Here is a 21,569-nt window from a genome sequence, read left to right as displayed (position 1 = left end):
TAATGACTACATAAATACATTCCAAACTGGAATTAATTCAGAATTCCCCTGAATTCATTCGGATTACTCTATAGTGTTGCACTTGCACAAATGTAATGTTTGCAATAATATACCGGTAATAATTGCAATCAGTATGATTAGGGTCGTATCCTAGTCCTATTTAGTTTTAAGTATTGGTTCCAAATGTTGATCTGATATGTTCATACCCTTTTTGTCGGTTATTCTAACGACGGACGTGTGTATCTGAAAATGCATAATTTACATGGTTTTAGTATTACCTTCGTTAACGTCTGTAATATGAGATATCCATTTGTTTAACTTTGACGTTATAATATAATTCAAGTCTTCAAATCATACACAACATCGAAGATTAAAAAATGTCCATTTATAGATCATTCATCCGTTAATGTCATCAATATGAAGTACCACTACTGTAAACTTAATCAAAGATTTAACATTTTGTTGAACCAATTTTTATTAAAGAAAATATGGTCCCGTTGTTATGGCCCTATAATAAGAAAACAACTATCCGAAATTTAACAACCAACAAATTTAGTAAAATGTAAAAAAATAATTTAATTTTCTAAGTGATAAAATGGAGAATTTAAGAGGAACTTCCAGTATTGTGAGTTAAATCCAAAGTAATCAAGAAACTTCCATCGCACATCCTAAAGAATGACTGTTCCGAATACGTTCCAATTCTCGCAAATGTTGATGTACTAAGCATTTCAACTTAATAATGTTTATTTCCTTTATTATTGTTAGCATGTTTATGATGTGTAATTTCATTGAGTTTTCTTTTGTAATCGTATACGGTTTTATGTATTATCTAAAAATGATCCCAAACTATTGTGTAGGTCAAGCAGTTATATCAGCGCTTTGTAATTCCAATACAAATCGTGATTCATCTCAAATTACATACAGCATAACATTACATATTTCTGCAGATTGAAAACAAAATAAGAACATTAATAGTGATAGAAGGGAATAAATGTTCACTTGTACCGCGTTATATATTCCTCACGATTTTGTCACGAATCTTATTCGCAAAACCTTTCCACCAATGGAAAATTAACATAGACTGTAACCAAGATCATTATCGAGCCTGAGTTTAGAAATGCAATCCGTTTGAGCAACCTATTGAAAGCATGACTATATTAAAATGTAATCTTCAATCGGGGCAAAATTTAGCTATCCCATATGTTGCTTAGACTTGATAATTAAATCAACACGACTGGATAAAAATGAAACACTCTATATCGTGCTTTGCATATTTTATTTGTAATTTTTTGTCGTCTTTCATCCTTGATTAGATCTTGTGATCCAAGATCAAGTCAATGGTGTACATGGCAAGTGACAATTTTCATAAGCAGCATTCTGTATAGCGAATATTTCTCTATGAGTAAAAATGATATTTTCAGATAATTATTAATTGTATAAGTGCTTACCTTAGTTTAATGTCACGGTATAGTATTTCCAGAAATTGGCAATTGCGATCTAAGTCAACGAGAGGACTGCAGAATCTTATTCATATTAAGATTATTATTTCTTGTCTTGGCATCCTGATCTCAGTTTGTGCTCATTTTTTAATTTTTTTAATTTCTGTGTATTTATTTATTCAAATTATTATATCTATTCTTTTCAGTATACATATTTTCCTAACATGCCTTAAACATTCCTTTACTAACTGGGGTATTGAATTTCGTTGCACAAGGGTAAGTTCACAACTTTTTAACGATAGATATCGTACTTCCAATTAACAATACTTCCAATTTGTTTACAAATGAAACGGATTTTCTGCAATACGACTGATCTGAAATTTTTACCCATCAATAAATTCTGGGACTACTTTCGGTTTTTATAATGTTTGCAATATAAATAAACATTGCAGACCCATCATTGTGATACTACTGTTTCATCTTTTAACATTTTTATTCAGAAAATAATAATATATATATTATACCCTTTGTATACTTTTTCAAATATTCTTTGATTGAAATGCATAGTTTATAATTTGGCGTTCGTCTGCTACATAGTCACATAAAATTTCCGATTACGGTGATTTTGCAATTTTGTGATGGGTGTTTTAACAATTAGATGACAATGAGTTAACAGAAATAATAGCAGCGATTGACGCAGATGTAGATCGATTTGACGATAATGTGATGGATGTTACAAACGCTGAAAATGAAACAGAACAACAGAGATATAAAATTCCCACATTCATCACCCCATGACCTAAGTCACCCTAGCCATATACAACAAAAACAATAATAGCGTGGGAACCGGGACAGCAAATTTTGAGGCCGATGACGGATATAAACGAAGATTCGAGAAATTATCTGAGAAGAACTTAAAAGCTATTGAAATAAGTCAATACTCAGACGATTCGAAACGAAACACAAAATGCGGCATTGGCGTTTTCAATGTTTTTTGTTTAATTTTAAATTTGCTTATTTAAGAAACGTTGTGGGAGTTGGTTGTTGTTGTTGTTGTAGTTGTTGTAGTGTTAACGCCATTCTTCAGCACACGGTAGGCTATACATGGCGGCCAGCATTAATGGTGGAGGAAGAACCCGTGAAAACCCGGAAAGAACCACCGACCCACGAGAAGCTACTGGCAAGAATTCTCACATACCGACATTGGCTGAATCCGAGACTCGAACCCACGCAGGCAGAGGTAAGATGGCAGCGATCCGTAACGGAGAGCGCTTTAGACCACTCGGCCACTCAGGGCCGTGGGAGTTGGTGGTATGGTAAATACTACCACATACACAAAAATAAAAACAAATATTTGTGAGACCATTATTCAAAGACTGAATAAAGTTTATAAATAGTAAAACTATCATTTTCAACAATATGACTTAACACATTTACAAAATGTATATAATAATCCATAAAGGTTATTGTTTTGCTAATTTAAATTATTTTGGCTCTGTAGTGATTAATTCTTTCCATCACTCCAATACTCAACTATGCAACTCAACAAAACATATGGCCGGTTGTGCGAGCAACTCTACATTTTACAATTGCACATTCAATTTAGCATAGATAACTGAAAGGGTCTTGTTAATTATTAGCGCTGATGAAAAAGATGTAACAAGTTATTCCTGTATGATACACTGAATTTCAAAATGAATGTTATCTTTTTATAAGAAAATAAATTTGCTGACACCACGAGTAACCATTGCCTAAGATGTAAAGTACGAAGTTGTCGAATAAACGTAACTGCGGCAGTAGTTACATTTCATTTGACATTAGGTCGCTGAACGGGTCTTCACAAGCATTAACGCTGTTGAGAATGATATAAAATGTTATTCCTGCATACAACTGATTTAATTGTTATCTTTACATTAGTAAGCAATAGCATCATATTTTTCTTATTTCCATGTTGTTCATTGATAAAATGCAATGTCATTTCAGGTTTGATTGGAAATTTAATTTAGCACATTTGTTTTTTTCGTATCAGCTCTTATTATATAAGGTCATGGTCATCTGACGTAGCAGATGGGACTAATATTGAACAAGACTGTTGTAAATAAACTAAATCTGTTGAAACCATCGGTAGCCATTGCATAAGATGTAAAGTATGAAGTTTCTGAATAAACGTAACTGTGACAGTAGTCAGTATGTTCGTGTCATTCTGTACAGGCGATGTGAAGCGGCGAATGAAAGGAAAGTACGCGCAACTTAAATTGGAATGTATTGCTGATGGAATATATGGATTTGAAAAAAGAAAGAACGAAATTGGAATCATAAATATTAAATGATCATGGTTGCGTATTTATCGATGTGTAAATTTTATGTAATCACTCACAAAGTTAACATTTGTGAGTGATGATGTCACATTTACACATCGATAAACACCCAACCATGATCATTTGATCAAATAATAGCTGAGTGCATGATGAATATAGTTGTTAGTTGTCAGTGAGATGACAATTATTAACTTTGAGATATGGGTATTGCATTTACAGACGTAGAAGAAAGGGCATGATTATTTGGTATGCACATTTAATCTGTATTATGTCTTGACTTTCGTCCATGTCTTCGGTTATATATTTTTAATATGCATTGTGTTAATCAATTTTATCCATATTTGAGTTTAGGAGTTTTTGACTACCGGACTAATGTAGTATCTTTACGCATTATATTATATAGCTAACAGTTGTATGTGATTGCAGATTATATATTAAGATTATTACTTGGAAGTAAACACGTTTACTTCGATCCGATTCAATGACATGGCTAATATTCATGGGAAATATTAGCTCTTCCTGATTTTTTTTACACGTTCTTTACTACTGTTTTGTAAGTTATCTGATCTTGTTTAAAACATAAAGTATTCTGCAAATGAATGTTGCTGTTATTATATTTTATTTTGCATAGAAAGGTAATCATTGACAAAGTTACTCATTCCGTGTTTTAAGGGTTTTAATTCCATGATAAATATACTCTCGGGGCAGTCTTTACTCCCCTTCCAAGCTGTATTGGTGTCTTGTATTTACTAAATAGTAAAGAATGCCTTCTGCGGTTAATCTTCAGTCACAAATAACATTATATAGTGGCAGAGATAAAACCACACGATTGAAATTATCAGAGCTGCAAATGGCTTCATTTCAATTTACAAATCTGGACAAATTTTACTTTTCGAGACCTGAAACTTGTGAAACGTGGTTTCAGCGCTTTGAACGCTTTCGTCAAGCATCTGGACCTAGTGAAAAAGAGGAAGAAATTTAAGTGAATACCTTGATTTATACCATGGGAAGTGAGGCTGATTACATTTTGTCTTCCTTTAACCTGACAAACGAAGATCAAAATAAGTGGAAGCCCGTTACTGACAGATTCGTGTGATATTTCATTCCAAAGAGGAATGCAATTTTTAAAAGGGCAAAATTTAATCAAAGAAAACAGGAAGAGAGAGATAACATTGGGCAGTTTTGTTGCGCATATATATGTGTTAACTAATAGATGTAATTTAGGAACACTACATGATGAAATGATCAAAGATCGACTTGTACTTTGTCTGCGAGATTCAAAACTGTCGTAAAAAATTGCAGTTAGATGCTAATCTAACTCTAGAGTCTGCCGTTGTCAAGCCCGACAATATGAGGCTGTGAAAAAGCAACGAACAAACTATACGAGCATGTGGAGAACGAATGACTGAAATGGATGCAGTAAAATCGTCTTCACTTAAATATGGGAAACATAAACATAGAATCGTAAATGTTCAACAAAATAATGTCAGCAGAAAATGATGCATCAGATGTGGAAAGAAGAATAATCATTCTCAAGACCAATGTCCAGCAAAAGAAGCAGAATTCCACAAGTGTAAGAAAAGAGGACACTGTGAAAATGCTGTCTGTCAAAATCAGCAGTTCGCACAAAAAAATCGGGAGCGGAACCTGGATTTATAGCGGCAATTAGTACAAAGAAGGGTCAGTCGTGGATAACGCGTGTGAGATTGAACAACACTTCACTTGTATTCAAGATTAATAGTGCAGCTGATGTGACTGTAAATCCTGAGAGGGATTAACGAAAATTAGGAGACCAAAAACTATCAAGGTCTGATCGAAAACTGTATGGACCTGGAAACTCTGAACTTAAAGTGCTGGGAAAATTTACATGTGGACTGGAATCAAACAATGCGTTCAGTGTACAAAACATATTTGTTGTAAAGCGACTGAATCATGCACTCTTGGGCAGGCCCGCGATTCAGGCACTCAAGATTATTAAACAGGTAAATATATCCATAGTAAATGCTTCAGATAAAAGCTCACAAAATGCAAACAATGTTCACGATAAGTACATAAATTTAGATAGGGATTACCGCGAGAAATATCTAAATTTGTTTAAAGATCTAGCGAAAATAAAATGGGTATATAACATAACTTTGGACAAAAATGCCAAACCTTATGCCCTATCTACCCCAAGAAAAGTTCCTATCCCTTTATTGAATAAAGTTCAAGAGGAGGTGGATAGAAAGGAAAAAATGGATGTTATTTCAAAAGTAGATGAGCCCATGAATGGTGCGCGGCAATGGTTGTCGTTCCGAAACCAAACGGTACGGTAAGAATTTGCGTTGATCTACCTAACCTGAATGAATAGGTTAAAAGAGAGAACCACCCACTACCATCAGTTGATGATTCCCTTGCAAAACTAGCAGGTGCAAAGTTTTTCACCGAACTTGATGCAAACTCAGGCTTTTGGCAGATAAACCTGTCAGAAGATTCACGCCGCATTAGAACTTTCATTACTCCTTTTGGTAGGTTTTATTTGAATCACCTTCCATTCGGAATCAGTTCCGCGCCTGAATTTTGTTTAGAAAAGGATGTCAGAAACTCTGGAGCGACATGACGGAACACTCTGTCACATGGACGATGTTCTTGTTTTTGGTTAAAGGCAAAAACAGCATGACGAAAGACTAGAAATGGTCTTGAAATCAATTCAAAGGGCCGGCGTCACTTTGAATGCTGAAAAGTGTGAATTTTCGAGACGATCCTTTAGGTTTCTTGGGCAAGTTGTTGACGAAAATGGTTGCCGACCTGATCCGGACTAAGTAAAAGCTACAACTGAAATGAAAACACCGAATGGCCTAAAAGGAGAAACTTAATTCCTATGCCTACTACAGAGACTATAATAGTGACTGTATCAAACCCTGATACATAGACTGACTAAGATGAAAGCAAAGCAGTGCCAACCAGTGAAAGCGGATATTTCACGCCTTCGGCAAGATTGTCAAAACCACCTGAGAGACTAAACTTCTAAACGTGAAGCTGATGTAGCTTGTTTAGAAATGTGGTCAACAGATCATGTTTCGTTTAAATGTAAACTTCTAAGTAAGGGAGATATAGTGTAAGCCTTAATTTAATTAGCTTTGAAATATCACATGACAGTAAAAGTAATCAGATATTCCACACCAACAGCTGGGTTATGTTATACAGTCAGTAGGCTTTAAGTTCCATGGTAAATATACCCTCAGGGCAGTCTTTACTCCCCTTCCAATCTGGATTGATATCTTGTGTTTAATAAATAACATAGAACGCCTTCTGCAGTTATTCTTCAATAACACATAAGATTACAGTATCATCAGTCTTGATGGGATTAATTTAGTTTTCCCGGTTTTAATTTGAGAGGACTTATTTGCTTGAAATATTTACTGTAATTACAATGTGCTCTTTGATTGTATGACTAAAGCAATGTTTTAGATTTATTTTGAACGCATTCAAGGACGTTCTGGATTATTCCATTTAAATATGGCAGCACTATTATTAAATCAACATTATATCAGATTGTTTGCAGATAAACACATTCTAAATTGGAATTAATTCGGAATTCCGCTAGAATTCATTCGGAGTACCTATATAGTGTTGTACTTCCGCTATAGCTATTATGACTATTTGAGATTAATTCAGAATAGAGTAAGTTCTTTTTAAAGTGTAAATTTGCATTTAAGATAAGTAAGTTATTTCTTGCATTTGTTCTTGATTGCTCTTTGAGTTATTTAGTTTAAGCCCATAAAGTAGTAACAAAATGTACATTGTATGGATTGTTTTATATGGCTTCGTAATGTCTGCGACCAATTTCTAATTTAACGATGAAACAAATATGTCACCGATAAGAGCATACGCAAGATACTTCGTTACTGCTAAGGTATGGGATGGTAGTTAAGTCAGTGCAAAATTAAAATAATGCATTTTCTGGCTGATTGATCAACCATATTTTCTAACATGTCCTGCATTGGGGGAGTTAGGATTCACTGTTTGATAAAAGAAAAAAAAATACAGTTGCATTTTGGGCATTAAGGTTGATGTGTTGTTTGTTTCGGTACGACAATAAAGGTGTTGGTGTGATGTATGCTAGGCATTTGCTTTCGAAGAATTAATGTTCGCTTCTAATGGATTTCTAAACGAGTACGGAAGTATTATTCTTTTCTCGAATCGGTTGGGTGACAATTGGACCATTGGATTTGGAAAAGGAAACTAAGATTTAATGTTTGGTGAACTGCGTAGAATATTACGACAATTTTGTTCATTTTCAAAGAATTACAAATATTTTATTTCAAACAAAATATTCTTTATTCTATACATTTGGTTTTTGGAACATTTTGATACTGATAGGAACCCGAAGCATTATGAAATTATAAAACGACTGCATTTACCAGTGCAACGTCCAAGAGATCCGTTCCATAATCCAGACTCAAGGCAACGCAGAAGTGTGTCTCCAGATGATTGGTATCCCTTAGCACATGTCATCAAAACTGTCGAATTGAATGCCTTTCTCCTCCCCTCAATCCCATTTTCATATCTTAGATTGCCATTAGTTGGTGTCACAAGATCCATGCACTGTATTGCTGAAATTGTGTTACGGAAACATTCAATGAAATGAACTCTATGCCACGAATAATATATTCCTATGTGTTCTATATGATACATGGTGGAGACATTGACAATGGTGCACATAATGTTCAAAATATACACGAATAAATGCTGAAGTAAATATTAATATGAAACAACGTGAAGACATTCCGAATGGAAAGAAAAATTATTATTTCCCAGCAATTGTGATGTTTTCAATAATTTACAGGTATTAATTGCAATTATTATAATCAGGGTCGTATCCTAGTCCCATTTAATTTTAAGTATTGGTTCCAAAGGTTCAGTTGATAATTTGATATCGTTTTTCTCGGGCATTCTAACGACATACGTGTGGTCTGAAGATTCATAATTCCATGACGTAAGTAGCACCTTCTTTAACGTCTGTAATATGAACAATTCATTTGTTTAGCTTTCACGTTATATAATAATTCTAGTCTTCAAGTGGTGGGTATTCATGTTTTAAGTTCAAACGGTCAGACTATTAAGTACGTTGAAAATAATATTCCAATCATATCCGACTTCGAAGATTATAAAATGTCCTGTAATAGATTATATATACGTTAATGACCTCAAAATAAAGTCCGACTAGTTTAAACTTACATCCAAATTTTAACGACATTACGTTTAAAAAATATTTATTAAAGAAAATATCGTCCCGTTGTTACGGGGGTAAATATTTTTACTCGGATCCGAGTCAAGGAAATGGGTAATATCCATGGGAGATACCTGCTCTTCCTGATGTTTTACACGTTCTTTACTAAATGTTTAGTAAGGGAGCTGACCTTGTTTAGGACGTAAAATATTATGTAAATGAATTTTATGGGAACATTACTCTGCCTCTCTTGTTGTCATTATATGTTATTTTGTATATAAAGGTAGTCATAAACAAAGTTACTCATTCCATATCGTCCTTCATTATTATTGGGATCATTTTTATTTGTCCCAGGTTTGATTTGAGAGAATTAATTTATTTGAATTATTCACTGGAATTACAATGTGTTCTTTGAGTTTAGGACTAAACCAATATTTTAGAATTATTTTGAACGTTTTCAAGGACGTTTTGGATTATATCATTGAAATGCATGAGCATATTTTTACGGCAACACTAAGTCATATTATTCACATACAAACACATTCCAAATTGGAATTAATTCAGAATTCCGCTTGAATTCATTCCCATTACTCTATAGTGTTGCACTTGCACTATAAGCATTAGGACTGTTTGAGATCAATTCTAAATAGTTTAAGTTCTTTCTAACGTCTAAATGTGCATTCAAGTTAAATAAGTTATTTGTTGAATTTGTTCTTTTACGTTCTTTTTATTATTTTGTTTAGGCTCATAAAGTAGTAAAAAATTGTACATTGTATCTATTTATCAATATAAATACGTAATGGCTATGTGACTAGCCGCTAATTGAGCGATGATACAGATATGCCACTGATGCAAATAAAGACGTAAAATGCTTCGTTATTTCTAAGGTGTTGGGAGGGAGTTATGTCAGTGCACAATTTAAATAAGGTATTTTGTGGCTGATTCACGCACTATACTATCTAACATCATTTGCATTGTGAGTTAGAATCCTTTGTTTGATAACAGAAAAAAATATAGTTGCATAGTGGGCATTTAGGGTACAGTGTTGCTTTTTCTCGGTATGACAGTAAAGGTGCAGGTGTCACGTATTCCATGCATTTGCTATGAAGGAATATTATTCGCCGATAATGGATTTGTAATCGAGTACTGAAGTGTTATATTTTTTTTGGATCGGTTGAATGAGGATTGGACCTTTTGTATTTGGAAAACGAAACTAAGAATTCGTGGTTGGTGAACTGTGTGGAATCACGTTAATATTGCACATTTTCAAAATATTATTCATATTTTATTTCAAACACTGTATTCGTTTTCCAAATTGTTTGTGTGGAATATTTTGATATTGGTAGAAATCCGATTGCCTTGCTAGGTTTCATATCATATTTCGTCTTAAAGGCTCTGATAGTTATTTTATTCTTGCGCAGGAAAGATGTGTCAAAGCGCTACTTTGAAGTCTTTTTCTGACTTATAAATGAATGAATGTCTACCAAATTAATATTGGCCTCATTTGCACGTTGTAGCATTCCCTTAATGATTGCTATAATTGTACCTTAGGGTATGTTGCACAGCTATGAAGTCTCGTTCATACTAGTTACGAGAATTACACTTCAAGGAAAGGAAAGCAATCAAAATCGTTCAAAATATATATATCTATCCATACAAAAATGGCAAGTCCATGATTGCGGACTGCTGAAAATTTGCAAAGAAATTAAATGACACTTCAAACTTTTCTTCATTTGATATTACCTTGGTCTAGTGGCGTTTAATGTCATAAATTAATTTCAAATTTATTTGCTAAATTGACTAATTAGTTATGATCAACGCTATTTATATGTATCCATCAAGTTTCTATTAGACATTTTTATGTGTCTGATTTTAGTTTGGCATGAAGAGCATCCATAAAGAAAGTGTAATGACCATTGCTACCTTCATTACATATTTTTCCAGTGTAACCATCATAGCAATGGCAAATAAAACTTCCCAAAGTGTTACTACATGTTCCGCGTCCGCCACAGATATTTGAACGACCCTTGCACTCATCCACGTCTGGAAAATGAAAGATAAGTTTCGATTGTGATGATAATAATTTGTAAATATCTATGCGGTTTTACCTTATATAATTAATACAAATGTACATACCTTGCAAATGTCGTATAAGATTAGCAATGCACTTTCATCGTAAACATTATTTTGAACTTCACATTAAGCGATATAATTGTTTGGTTTCGCTTGAGATAGAAGGATAATTGAATAGACCCTCTTTCTCTTCCTACATTATCAAATACATGGATTTAGCCATACATAATATTAAACAAGTCAAAGAAAAGATAAAAATAGGAATAACACAAGGAGATCAACTAAATGGTAAAACTAGGAAATGTTACACAAAATAATGCCAACTAAGAATGAAATGTTTCTTAAATACATTTGTTCTAGTATGACATGTTTGTCTCAACATGTGTTAATTCCAAACGTCATCGAGACCACTTTAGATATTCGCGTCGATTTCTGAGTATGGTTGCTGTAGCTTCCTACTTCAAAGATATCACTATAAATCATTATGATCAAGGAATGATAATTATGTGAAAATAGTTAGCTCTAAATTTCTTCACTAATAACGTATAAGTCAAATAAGAGGGGATACCTTAAATTTTCTCACATGAAGCCTTTTTAATTGATTAAAGATCTAGACGAAATATTGTCTTCCTTATCAAATGGTTTATATGGATTTAATTAATTGAAATTCATATGTCTATATTTTTACATATTTATACGTCTGTAATTCATCCACTATGTATTTGCTTTAACCAGAAACTACTTCAGACTAACTAACATAGGTTTGCATGAAGACAAAATCATACCTGTTTCACAATTTGTTCCAGTGAAACCTCCATAGCAATCGCATCTGAAACTTCCTTGAGTATTTATGCATTTTCCGCTGTTGTTACAAAAGCTGTTTCCACCTCTGCATTCATCTAAGTCTGGAAGAACAAATATAAATGCAGCTTCATTTTCTGTCTTCAAACTATATTTTCCGTCTTATATCTTGAGAGTGCTGTATACTTGTAAAGTATAAGTGGTAATTAATGTTATCCGTAGAAATTAATATATTTTTGCATTTGGTGAATAAAGCTGCTAAGTTGCTTATTTGCACTTTGACCCGTATGTTCAAGACTTAATCTATGTCAGGATCGTCATATGAGTAGGTCTTCCTGGACATCGTGTCCCAAAATACCACACATTTCTATCTTTGTGGCAATATTAACATATGCTTTAGTAGAAAGATATCATCATGAAGTGCTGGTCATGCGAATTTGTACTTTCTAATGACCACACATAAACATATTCCAAACTCGAATTGATTCATAATTCCGTTTGAATTCTTTCGGATCACTCTATAGTGTTGCACTTACACAAATGTGATGTTTGCAATAATCTACAGGTAATAATTTAATCAGTTTGATTAGGGTCGTATCCTTGTAGTATTTAATTTTAGGCATTGGTTCCAAAACGTTGATCTGATATGTTATACCCTTTTCGTCGGTTATTCTAACGACGTACGTGTGTATCTGAAAATGCATAATTTACATGGTTTTAGTATTACCTTCGTTAACGCCTGTAATATAAACTATCCATTTGTTTAACTGTGACGTTAGAATATAATTCAAGTCTTCAAATCATACAACTTCGAAGATTATAAAATGTCCATTTATAGATTATATATCCGTTAATGTCATCAAAATGAAGTCCTACTACTGTAAACTTATATCAAAGATTTAACATTTTGTTGAACCAATTTTTATTATAGAAAATATCGTCCATTTGTTATGACCTTATTAGAAGAAAACAACTAACCAAAATTAAAAGAAAACAACAAATTTAGTAAAATGTAAAACATAATTTAATTTTCTAAGTGATAAAATGGAGAATTGAAGAGGAACTTCCAGTATTGTGAGCAAAATCCAAAGTAATCATGAAAATTCTATCGCACGTCCAAAAGAATGATCGTTCCGAATACGTTCCAAGTCTTGCAAATGCTGATGTAATAAGCATTTCAACTTAATAATGTTTATTTCCTTTATTATTGTTAGCATGTTTATGATGTGTAATTTTATGGAGTTTTCTTTTGTAATCGTATACGGTTTTATGTATTATCTAAAAATGATCCCAAATTATTGTTCAGGTCAAACAGTTATATCAGCACTTTGCAATTCCAATACAGATCGCGATTCATCTCAAATTACATACAGCATGACATTACATATTTCTGCAGATTGAAAACAAAATAAGAACATTAATAGGGATACAAGGGAATAATTGTTCACTTGTACCGCATTATATATTCCTCACGATTTTGTCACGAAACTTATTCGCAAAACCTTCCCACCAATGGAAAATTAACATAAACTGTAACCAAGATTATTATCGAGTCTGAGTTTAGAAATGTAGTCCGTCTGAGCAACCTATTGAAAGTATCACTATATTAAAATATAATCTTCGATCATGGGCAAATTGTAGCTATGTCATATGATGCTTAGACGATCATTAAATCAACACGATTGGATAAAAATGAAACACTCTATATCGTGCTATGCATATTTTATTTGTAATTTTTTGTCGTCTTTCATCCTTGATTAGATCTTGTGATCCAAGATCAAGTCAATGGTGTACATTACAAGTGATAATTTTCATAAACAGCATTCTGTATAGCGAATATTTCTCTATGAGTAAAAATTATATTTTCAGATAATTATTAATTGTACAAGTGCTTACTTTAGTTTAATGTCACGGTACAGTATTTCCAGAAAGTGGCAATTGCGATCTAAGTCAACAAGAGGAGTGCACAATATTATTCATATTAAGATTATTATTTCTTGTCTTAGCATCCTGATCTCAGTTTGTGCTCATTTTCTAATTTTTTAATTTCTGTGGATTTATTTATTCAAATTATTATATCTATTCTTTTCAGTATACATATTTTCTTAACATGCCTTAAACATTCCTTTACTAACTGGGGTATTGAATTTCGTTGCACAAGGGTAAGTTCACAACTTCCTAGCGATAGATATCGTACCTCCAATTAACAATACTTCCAATTTGTTTACAAATGAAACGGATTTTCTGCAATACGACTGATCTGAAACTTTTACCCATCAATACATTCTGGGACTATCTTCGGTTTTTATACTGTTTGCAGTATAAATAAACATTGCAGACCCATCATTGTGATATTACTGTTTCATCTTTTAACATTTTTATTCAGAAAATAATATTATATATTGTACCCTTTTTATACTTTTTAAAATATTCTTTGATTGAAATGCATAGTTTACAATTTGGCGTTCGTCTGCTACATAGTCACGTGATTCTGAACAGGCTGTATTATGGGGCGATGTGAAGCGCCGAATGAATGGAAAGTACACGCAACTTAAATTGGAATACATTGCTGATGGAATAAGTGGATTTGAAAAAAGAAAGAACGAAATTGGAATTATAAGTATTAAATGATCATGGTTGCGTATTTTACGATGTGTAAATTTTATGTAATCACTCAAAAAATTAACATTTGTGAGTGATGATGTAACATTTACACATCGATAACTACCCAACCATTATCATTTTATCAAATAATAGCTGAGTGCATGATGAATATAGTTGTTAGCTGTCACTGAGATGACAATTATTAACTTTGAGACATGGGTATTGCATTTACAGACGTAGAAGAAAGGGCATGATTACATGGTATGCATATTTAACCTATAGTATGTCTTGTTGTCCGTCCATGTCTTCGGTTATGTATTTTTAATTTGCATTGTGTTAATCAATTTTATTCATGTTTGAGTTTAGTAGTTTCGACTACCTGACTGATGTCGTTTCTGGACGCATTATATTATATAGCTAACAGTTGCATGTAATTGCAGATTATATATTAAGATTATTACTCGGAGGTAAACATGTTTACTTCGAACCCAGTCAAGGACATAGTTAATATTCGTGGGAAATACCCGCTCTTCCTGATTTGTTTACATGTTCTTTACTAAATGTTTAGTAAGATACCTGACCATTTTTTAAAACATAAAGCATTCTGCAAATGAATTGATGGGGAAAATGACTTTCCACCTGTTGCTGTTATTAGATATTATTTTGCATAGAAAGGTAATCGTTGAAAAAGTTACTCATTCCGTGTTTTAAGGGTATTAGTGCCTTGGGAAATATACTCTCGGGGCAGTCTTTACTCCCCTTCCAAGCTGTATTGGTGTCTTGTATTTAATAAATATTATCTAATGCCTTCTGCAGTTATTCTTCAAAAACAAATAACATTATATGGTGGCAGCGGTAGAAACACAGGATTGAAACTTCAGAGTTGCAAATGGCTTCGCTTCAATTTACAAACCCGGACAAATTTTGCTTTTCGAGACCTGAAACTTGTGAAGAGTGGTTTCAGCGCCTTGAACGCTTTCGTCAAGCGTCTGGACGAAGTGAAAAAGAGGAAGAAATTCAAGTGAATACCTTGATTTATTCCATGGAAAGTGAGGATGATTACACTTTGTCTTCGTTCAACCTGACAAAGGAAGATCAAAATAAGTGGAAGCCCGCTACTGATAGATTCGTGTGATATTTCATTCCAAAGAGGAACGTAATTTTTGAAAGGGCAAAATGTAATCAAAGAAAACAGGAAGAGGGAGAAACATTGGTCAGTTTTGTTACAGCTATCTACGTGTTAGAAGATAGATGTAATGTCGGGACACTACATGATGAAATGATCAAAGATCGACTCGTAGTTTGTCTGCGAGATTCAAAACTGTCGTAAAAATTGCATTTCGATGCTAATCTAACTCTAAAGTCTGCTGTTAGTCAGGCTGGACAGTATGAGGCTGTGACAAAACAGCGAACAAACTATACGAGCATGTGGAGAACGAATGACTGAAATGGATGCAGTAAAATCGTCTTCACTTAAATATGGGAAACATAAACAGAGAATCGTAAATGTTCAACAAAATAATGTCAGCAGAAAATGATGCATCAGATGTGGAAAGAAAGTTAATCATTCTCAAGACCAATGTCCAGCAAAAGAAGCTGAATTCCACAAGTGCAAGAAAAGAGGACACTGTGAAAATGTTGTCTGTCAAAATCAGCAGTTCGCACAAAACATCGAGAGCGGAATCTGGATTTCTAGGGTCAGTCGTGGATAACGTGTGAGATTGAACAACACTTCACTTTTATTCAAGATTAATAGTGCAGCTGATGTGACTGTAAATCCTGAGAGGGATTAACGAAAATTAGGAGACCAAAAACTATCAAGGTCTGATCGAAAACTGTATGGACCTGGAAACTCTGAACTTAAAGTGCTGGGAAAATTTACATGTGGACTGGAATCAAACAATGCGTTCAGTGTACAAAACATATTTGTTGTAAAGCGACTGAATCATGCACTCTTAGGCAGGCCCGCGATTCAGGCACTCAAGATTATTAAACAGGTAAATATATCCATAGTAAATGCTTCAGATAAAAGCTCACAAAATGCAAACAATGTTCACGATAAATCAATAAATTTAGATAGGGATTATCGCGAGAAATATCTAAATTTGTTTAATGATCTAGGGAAAATAAAATGGGTATATAACATAACTTTGGACAAAAATGCCAAACCTTATGCCCTATCTACCCCAAGAAAAGTTCCTATCCCTTTATTGAATAAAGTTCAAGAGGAGGTGGATAGAAAGGAAAAAATGGATGTTATTTCAAAAGTAGATGAGCCCACTGAATGGTGCGCGGCAATGGTTGTCGTTCCGAAACCAAACGGTACGGTAAGAATTTGCGTTGATCTACCTAACCTGAATGAATAGGTTAAAAGAGAGAACCACCCTCTACCATCAGTTGATGATTCCCTTGCAAAACTAGCAGGTGCAAAGTTTTTCACCGAACTTGATGCAAACTCAGGCTTTTGGCAGATAAACCTGTCAGAAGATTCACGCCGCATTAGAACTTTCATTACTCCTTTTGGTAGGTTTTATTTGAATCACCTTTCATTCAGAATCAGTTCCGCGCCTGAATTTTGTTTAGAAAAGGATGTCAGAAACTCTGGAGCGACATGACGGAACACTCTGTCACATGGACGATGTTCTTGTTTTTGGTTAAAGGCAAAAACAGCATGACGAAAGACTAGAAATGGTCTTGAAATCAATTCAAAGGGCCGGCGTCACTTTGAATGCTGAAAAGTGTGAATTTTCGAGACGATCCTTTAGGTTTCTTGGGCAAGTTGTTGACGAAAATGGTTGCCGACCTGATCCGGACTAAGTAAAAGCTACAACTGAAATGAAAACACCGAATGGCCTAAAAGGAGAAACTTAATTCCTATGCCTACTACAGAGACTATAATAGTGACTGTATCAAACCCTGATACATAGACTGACTAAGATGAAAGCAAAGCAGTGCCAACCAGTGAAAGCGGATATTTCACGCCTTCGGCAAGATTGTCAAAACCACCTGAGAGACTAAACTTCTAAACGTGAAGCTGATGTAGCTTGTTTAGAAATGTGGTCAACAGATCATGTTTCGTTTAAATGTAAACTTCTAAGTAAGGGAGATATAGTGTAAGCCTTAATTTAATTAGCTTTGAAATATCACATGACAGTAAAAGTAATCAGATATTCCACACCAACAGCTGGGTTATGTTATACAGTCAGTAGGCTTTAAGTTCCATGGTAAATATACCCTCAGGGCAGTCTTTACTCCCCTTCCAATCTGGATTGATATCTTGTGTTTAATAAATAACATAGAACGCCTTCTGCAGTTATTCTTCAATAACACATAAGATTACAGTATCATCAGTCTTGATGGGATTAATTTAGTTTTCCCGGTTTTAATTTGAGAGGACTTATTTACTTGAAATATTTACTGTAATTACAATGTGCTCTTTGATTGTATGACTAAAGCAATGTTTTAGATTTATTTTGAACGCATTCAAGGACGTTCTGGATTATTCCATTTAAATATGGCAGCACTATTATTAAATCAACATTATATCAGATTGTTTGCAGATAAACACATTCTAAATTGGAATTAATTCGGAATTCCGCTAGAATTCATTCGGAGTACCTATATAGTGTTGTACTTCCGCTATAGCTATTATGACTATTTGAGATTAATTCAGAATAGAGTAAGTTCTTTTTGAAGTGTAAATTTGCATTTAAGATAAGTAAGTTATTTCTTGAATTTGTTCTTGATTGCTCTTTGAGTTATTTAGTTTAAGCCCATAAAGTAGTAACAAAATGTACATTGTATGGATTGTTTTATATGGCTTCGTAATGTCTGCGACCAATTTCTAATTTAACGATGAAACAAATATGTCACCGATAAGAGCATACGCAAGATACTTCGTTACTGCTAAGGTATGGGATGGTAGTTAAGTCAGTGCAAAATTAAAATAATGCATTTTCTGGCTGATTGATCAACCATATTTTCTAACATGTCCTGCATTGGGGGAGTTAGGATTCACTGTTTGATAAAAGAAAAAAAAATACAGTTGCATTTTGGGCATTAAGGTTGATGTGTTGTTTGTTTCGGTACGACAATAAAGGTGTTGGTGTGATGTATGCTAGGCATTTGCTTTCGAAGAATTAATGTTCGCTTCTAATGGATTTCTAAACGAGTACGGAAGTATTATTCTTTTCTCGAATCGGTTGGGTGACAATTGGACCATTGGATTTGGAAAAGGAAACTAAGATTTAATGTTTGGTGAACTGCGTAGAATATTACGACAATTTTGTTCATTTTCAAAGAATTACAAATATTTTATTTCAAACAAAATATTCTTTATTCTATACATTTGGTTTTTGGAACATTTTGATACTGATAGGAACCCGAAGCATTATGAAATTATAAAACGACTGCATTTACCAGTGCAACGTCCAAGAGATCCGTTCCATAATCCAGACTCAAGGCAACGCAGAAGTGTGTCTCCAGATGATTGGTATCCCTTAGCACATGTCATCAAAACTGTCGAATTGAATGCCTTTCTCCTCCCCTCAATCCCATTTTCATATCTTAGATTGCCATTAGTTGGTGTCACAAGATCCATGCACTGTATTGCTGAAATTGTGTTACGGAAACATTCAATGAAATGAACTCTATGCCACGAATAATATATTCCTATGTGTTCTATATGATACATGGTGGAGACATTGACAATGGTGCACATAATGTTCAAAATATACACGAATAAATGCTGAAGTAAATATTAATATGAAACAACGTGAAGACATTCCGAATGGAAAGAAAAATTACCATTTCCCAGCAATTGTGATGTTTTCAATAATTTACAGGTATTAATTGCAATTATTATAATCAGGGTCGTATCCTAGTCCCATTTAATTTTAAGTATTGGTTCCAAAGGTTCAGTTGATAATTTGATATCGTTTTTCTCGGGCATTCTAACGACATACGTGTGGTCTGAAGATTCATAATTCCATGACGTAAGTAGCACCTTCTTTAACGTCTGTAATATGAACAATTCATTTGTTTAGCTTTCACGTTATATAATAATTCTAGTCTTCAAGTGGTGGGTATTCATGTTTTAAGTTCAAACGGTCAGACTATTAAGTACGTTGAAAATAATATTCCAATCATATCCGACTTCGAAGATTATAAAATGTCCTGTAATAGATTATATATACGTTAATGACCTCAAAATAAAGTCCGACTAGTTTAAACTTACATCCAAATTTTAACGACATTACGTTTAAAAAATATTTATTAAAGAAAATATCGTCCCGTTGTTACGGGGGTAAATATTTTTACTCGGATCCGAGTCAAGGAAATGGGTAATATCCATGGGAGATACCTGCTCTTCCTGATGTTTTACACGTTCTTTACTAAATGTTTAGTAAGGGAGCTGACCTTGTTTAGGACGTAAAATATTATGTAAATGAATTTTATGGGAACATTACTCTGCCCCTCTTGTTGTCATTATATGTTATTTTGTATATAAAGGTAGTCATAAACAAAGTTACTCATTCCATATCGTCCTTCATTATTATTGGGATCATTTTTATTTGTCCCAGGTTTGATTTGAGAGAATTAATTTATTTGAATTATTCACTGGAATTACAATGTGTTCTTTGAGTTTAGGACTAAACCAATATTTTAGAATTATTTTGAACGTTTTCAAGGACGTTTTGGATTATATCATTGAAATGAATGAGCATATTTTTAAGGCAACACTAAGTCATATTATTCACATACAAACACATTCCAAATTGGAATTAATTCAGAATTCCGCTTTAATTCATTCCCATTACTCTATAGTGTTGCACTTGCACTATAAGCATTAGGACTGTTTGAGATCAATTCTAAATAGTTTAAGTTCTTTCTAACGTCTAAATGTGCATTCAAGTTAAATAAGTTATTTGTTGAATTTGTTCTTTTACGTTCTTTTTATTATTTTGTTTAGGCTCATAAAGTAGTAAAAAATTGTACATTGTATCTATTAATCAATATAAATACGTAATGGCTATGTGACTAGCCGCTAATTGAGCGATGATACAGATATGCCACTGATGCAAATAAAGACGTAAAATGCTTCGTTATTTCTAAGGTGTTGGGAGGGAGTTATGTCAGTGCACAATTTAAATAAGGTATTTTGTGGCTGATTCACGCACTATACTATCTAACATCATTTGCATTGTGAGTTAGAATCCTTTGTTTGATAACAGAAAAAAATATAGTTGCATAGTGGGCATTTAGGGTACAGTGTTGCTTTTTCTCGGTATGACAGTAAAGGTGCAGGTGTCACGTATTCCATGCATTTGCTATGAAGGAATATTATTCGCCGATAATGGATTTGTAATCGAGTACTGAAGTGTTATATTTTTTTTGGATCGGTTGAATGAGGATTGGACCTTTTGTATTTGGAAAACGAAACTAAGAATTCGTGGTTGGTGAACTGTGTGGAATCACGTTAATATTGCACATTTTCAAAATATTATTCATATTTTATTTCAAACACTGTATTCGTTTTCCAAATTGTTTGTGTGGAATATTTTGATATTGGTAGAAATCCGATTGCCTTGCTAGGTTTCATATCATATTTCGTCTTAAAGGCTCTGATAGTTATTTTATTCTTGCGCAGGAAAGATGTGTCAAAGCGCTACTTTGAAGTCTTTTTCTGACTTATAAATGAATGAATGTCTACCAAATTAATATTGGCCTCATTTGCACGTTGTAGCATTCCCTTAATGATTGCTATAATTGTACCTTAGGGTATGTTGCACAGCTATGAAGTCTCGTTCATACTAGTTACGAGAATTACACTTCAAGGAAAGGAAAGCAATCAAAATCGTTCAAAATATATATATCTATCCATACAAAAATGGCAAGTCCATGATTGCGGACTGCTGAAAATTTGCAAAGAAATTAAATGACACTTCAAACTTTTCTTCATTTGATATTACCTTGGTCTAGTGGCGTTTAATGTCATAAATTAATTTCAAATTTATTTGCTAAATTGACTAATTAGTTATGATCAACGCTATTTATATGTATCCATCAAGTTTCTATTAGACATTTTTATGTGTCTGATTTTAGTTTGGCATGAAGAGCATC

General features: G+C 33.5%; 1 protein-coding gene across 1 annotated transcript; it reads right to left on the bottom strand.

The window, feature by feature from the left end:
• Positions 1-4,359: 4,359 nt before the first annotated feature.
• Positions 4,360-10,995, bottom strand: LOC149807739 (CUB and sushi domain-containing protein 1-like). The gene is made up of 3 exons (XM_089944697.1): positions 10,893-10,995; positions 8,161-8,352; positions 4,360-4,713 (listed from the first exon to the last, which is right to left on the bottom strand). Exons 2-3 carry the CDS (start codon positions 8,339-8,341, stop codon positions 4,700-4,702), a joined length of 195 nt encoding a protein of 64 aa, XP_089800823.1. The 5' UTR covers positions 8,342-8,352; positions 10,893-10,995; the 3' UTR covers positions 4,360-4,699.
• Positions 10,996-21,569: the final 10,574 nt, after the last annotated feature.

The sequence above is a fragment of the Sinohyriopsis cumingii genome, chromosome 1, assembly GCF_028554795.1.
Source record: "Sinohyriopsis cumingii isolate HCF-2022 chromosome 1, ASM2855479v2, whole genome shotgun sequence".
NCBI classification, from domain to species: Eukaryota; Metazoa; Mollusca; class Bivalvia; order Unionida; family Unionidae; genus Sinohyriopsis; species Sinohyriopsis cumingii.
Note: the sequence above shows the minus strand (reverse complement) of the source record. Positions and strands in the feature narration are given on the sequence as shown.

What these genes read in the sequence shown, in the direction of transcription:
- LOC149807739 (XM_089944697.1), bottom strand. Translation starts at nt 8,341, where the DNA reads ATGGATCTTGTGACACCAACTAATGGCAATCTAAGATATGAAAATGGG.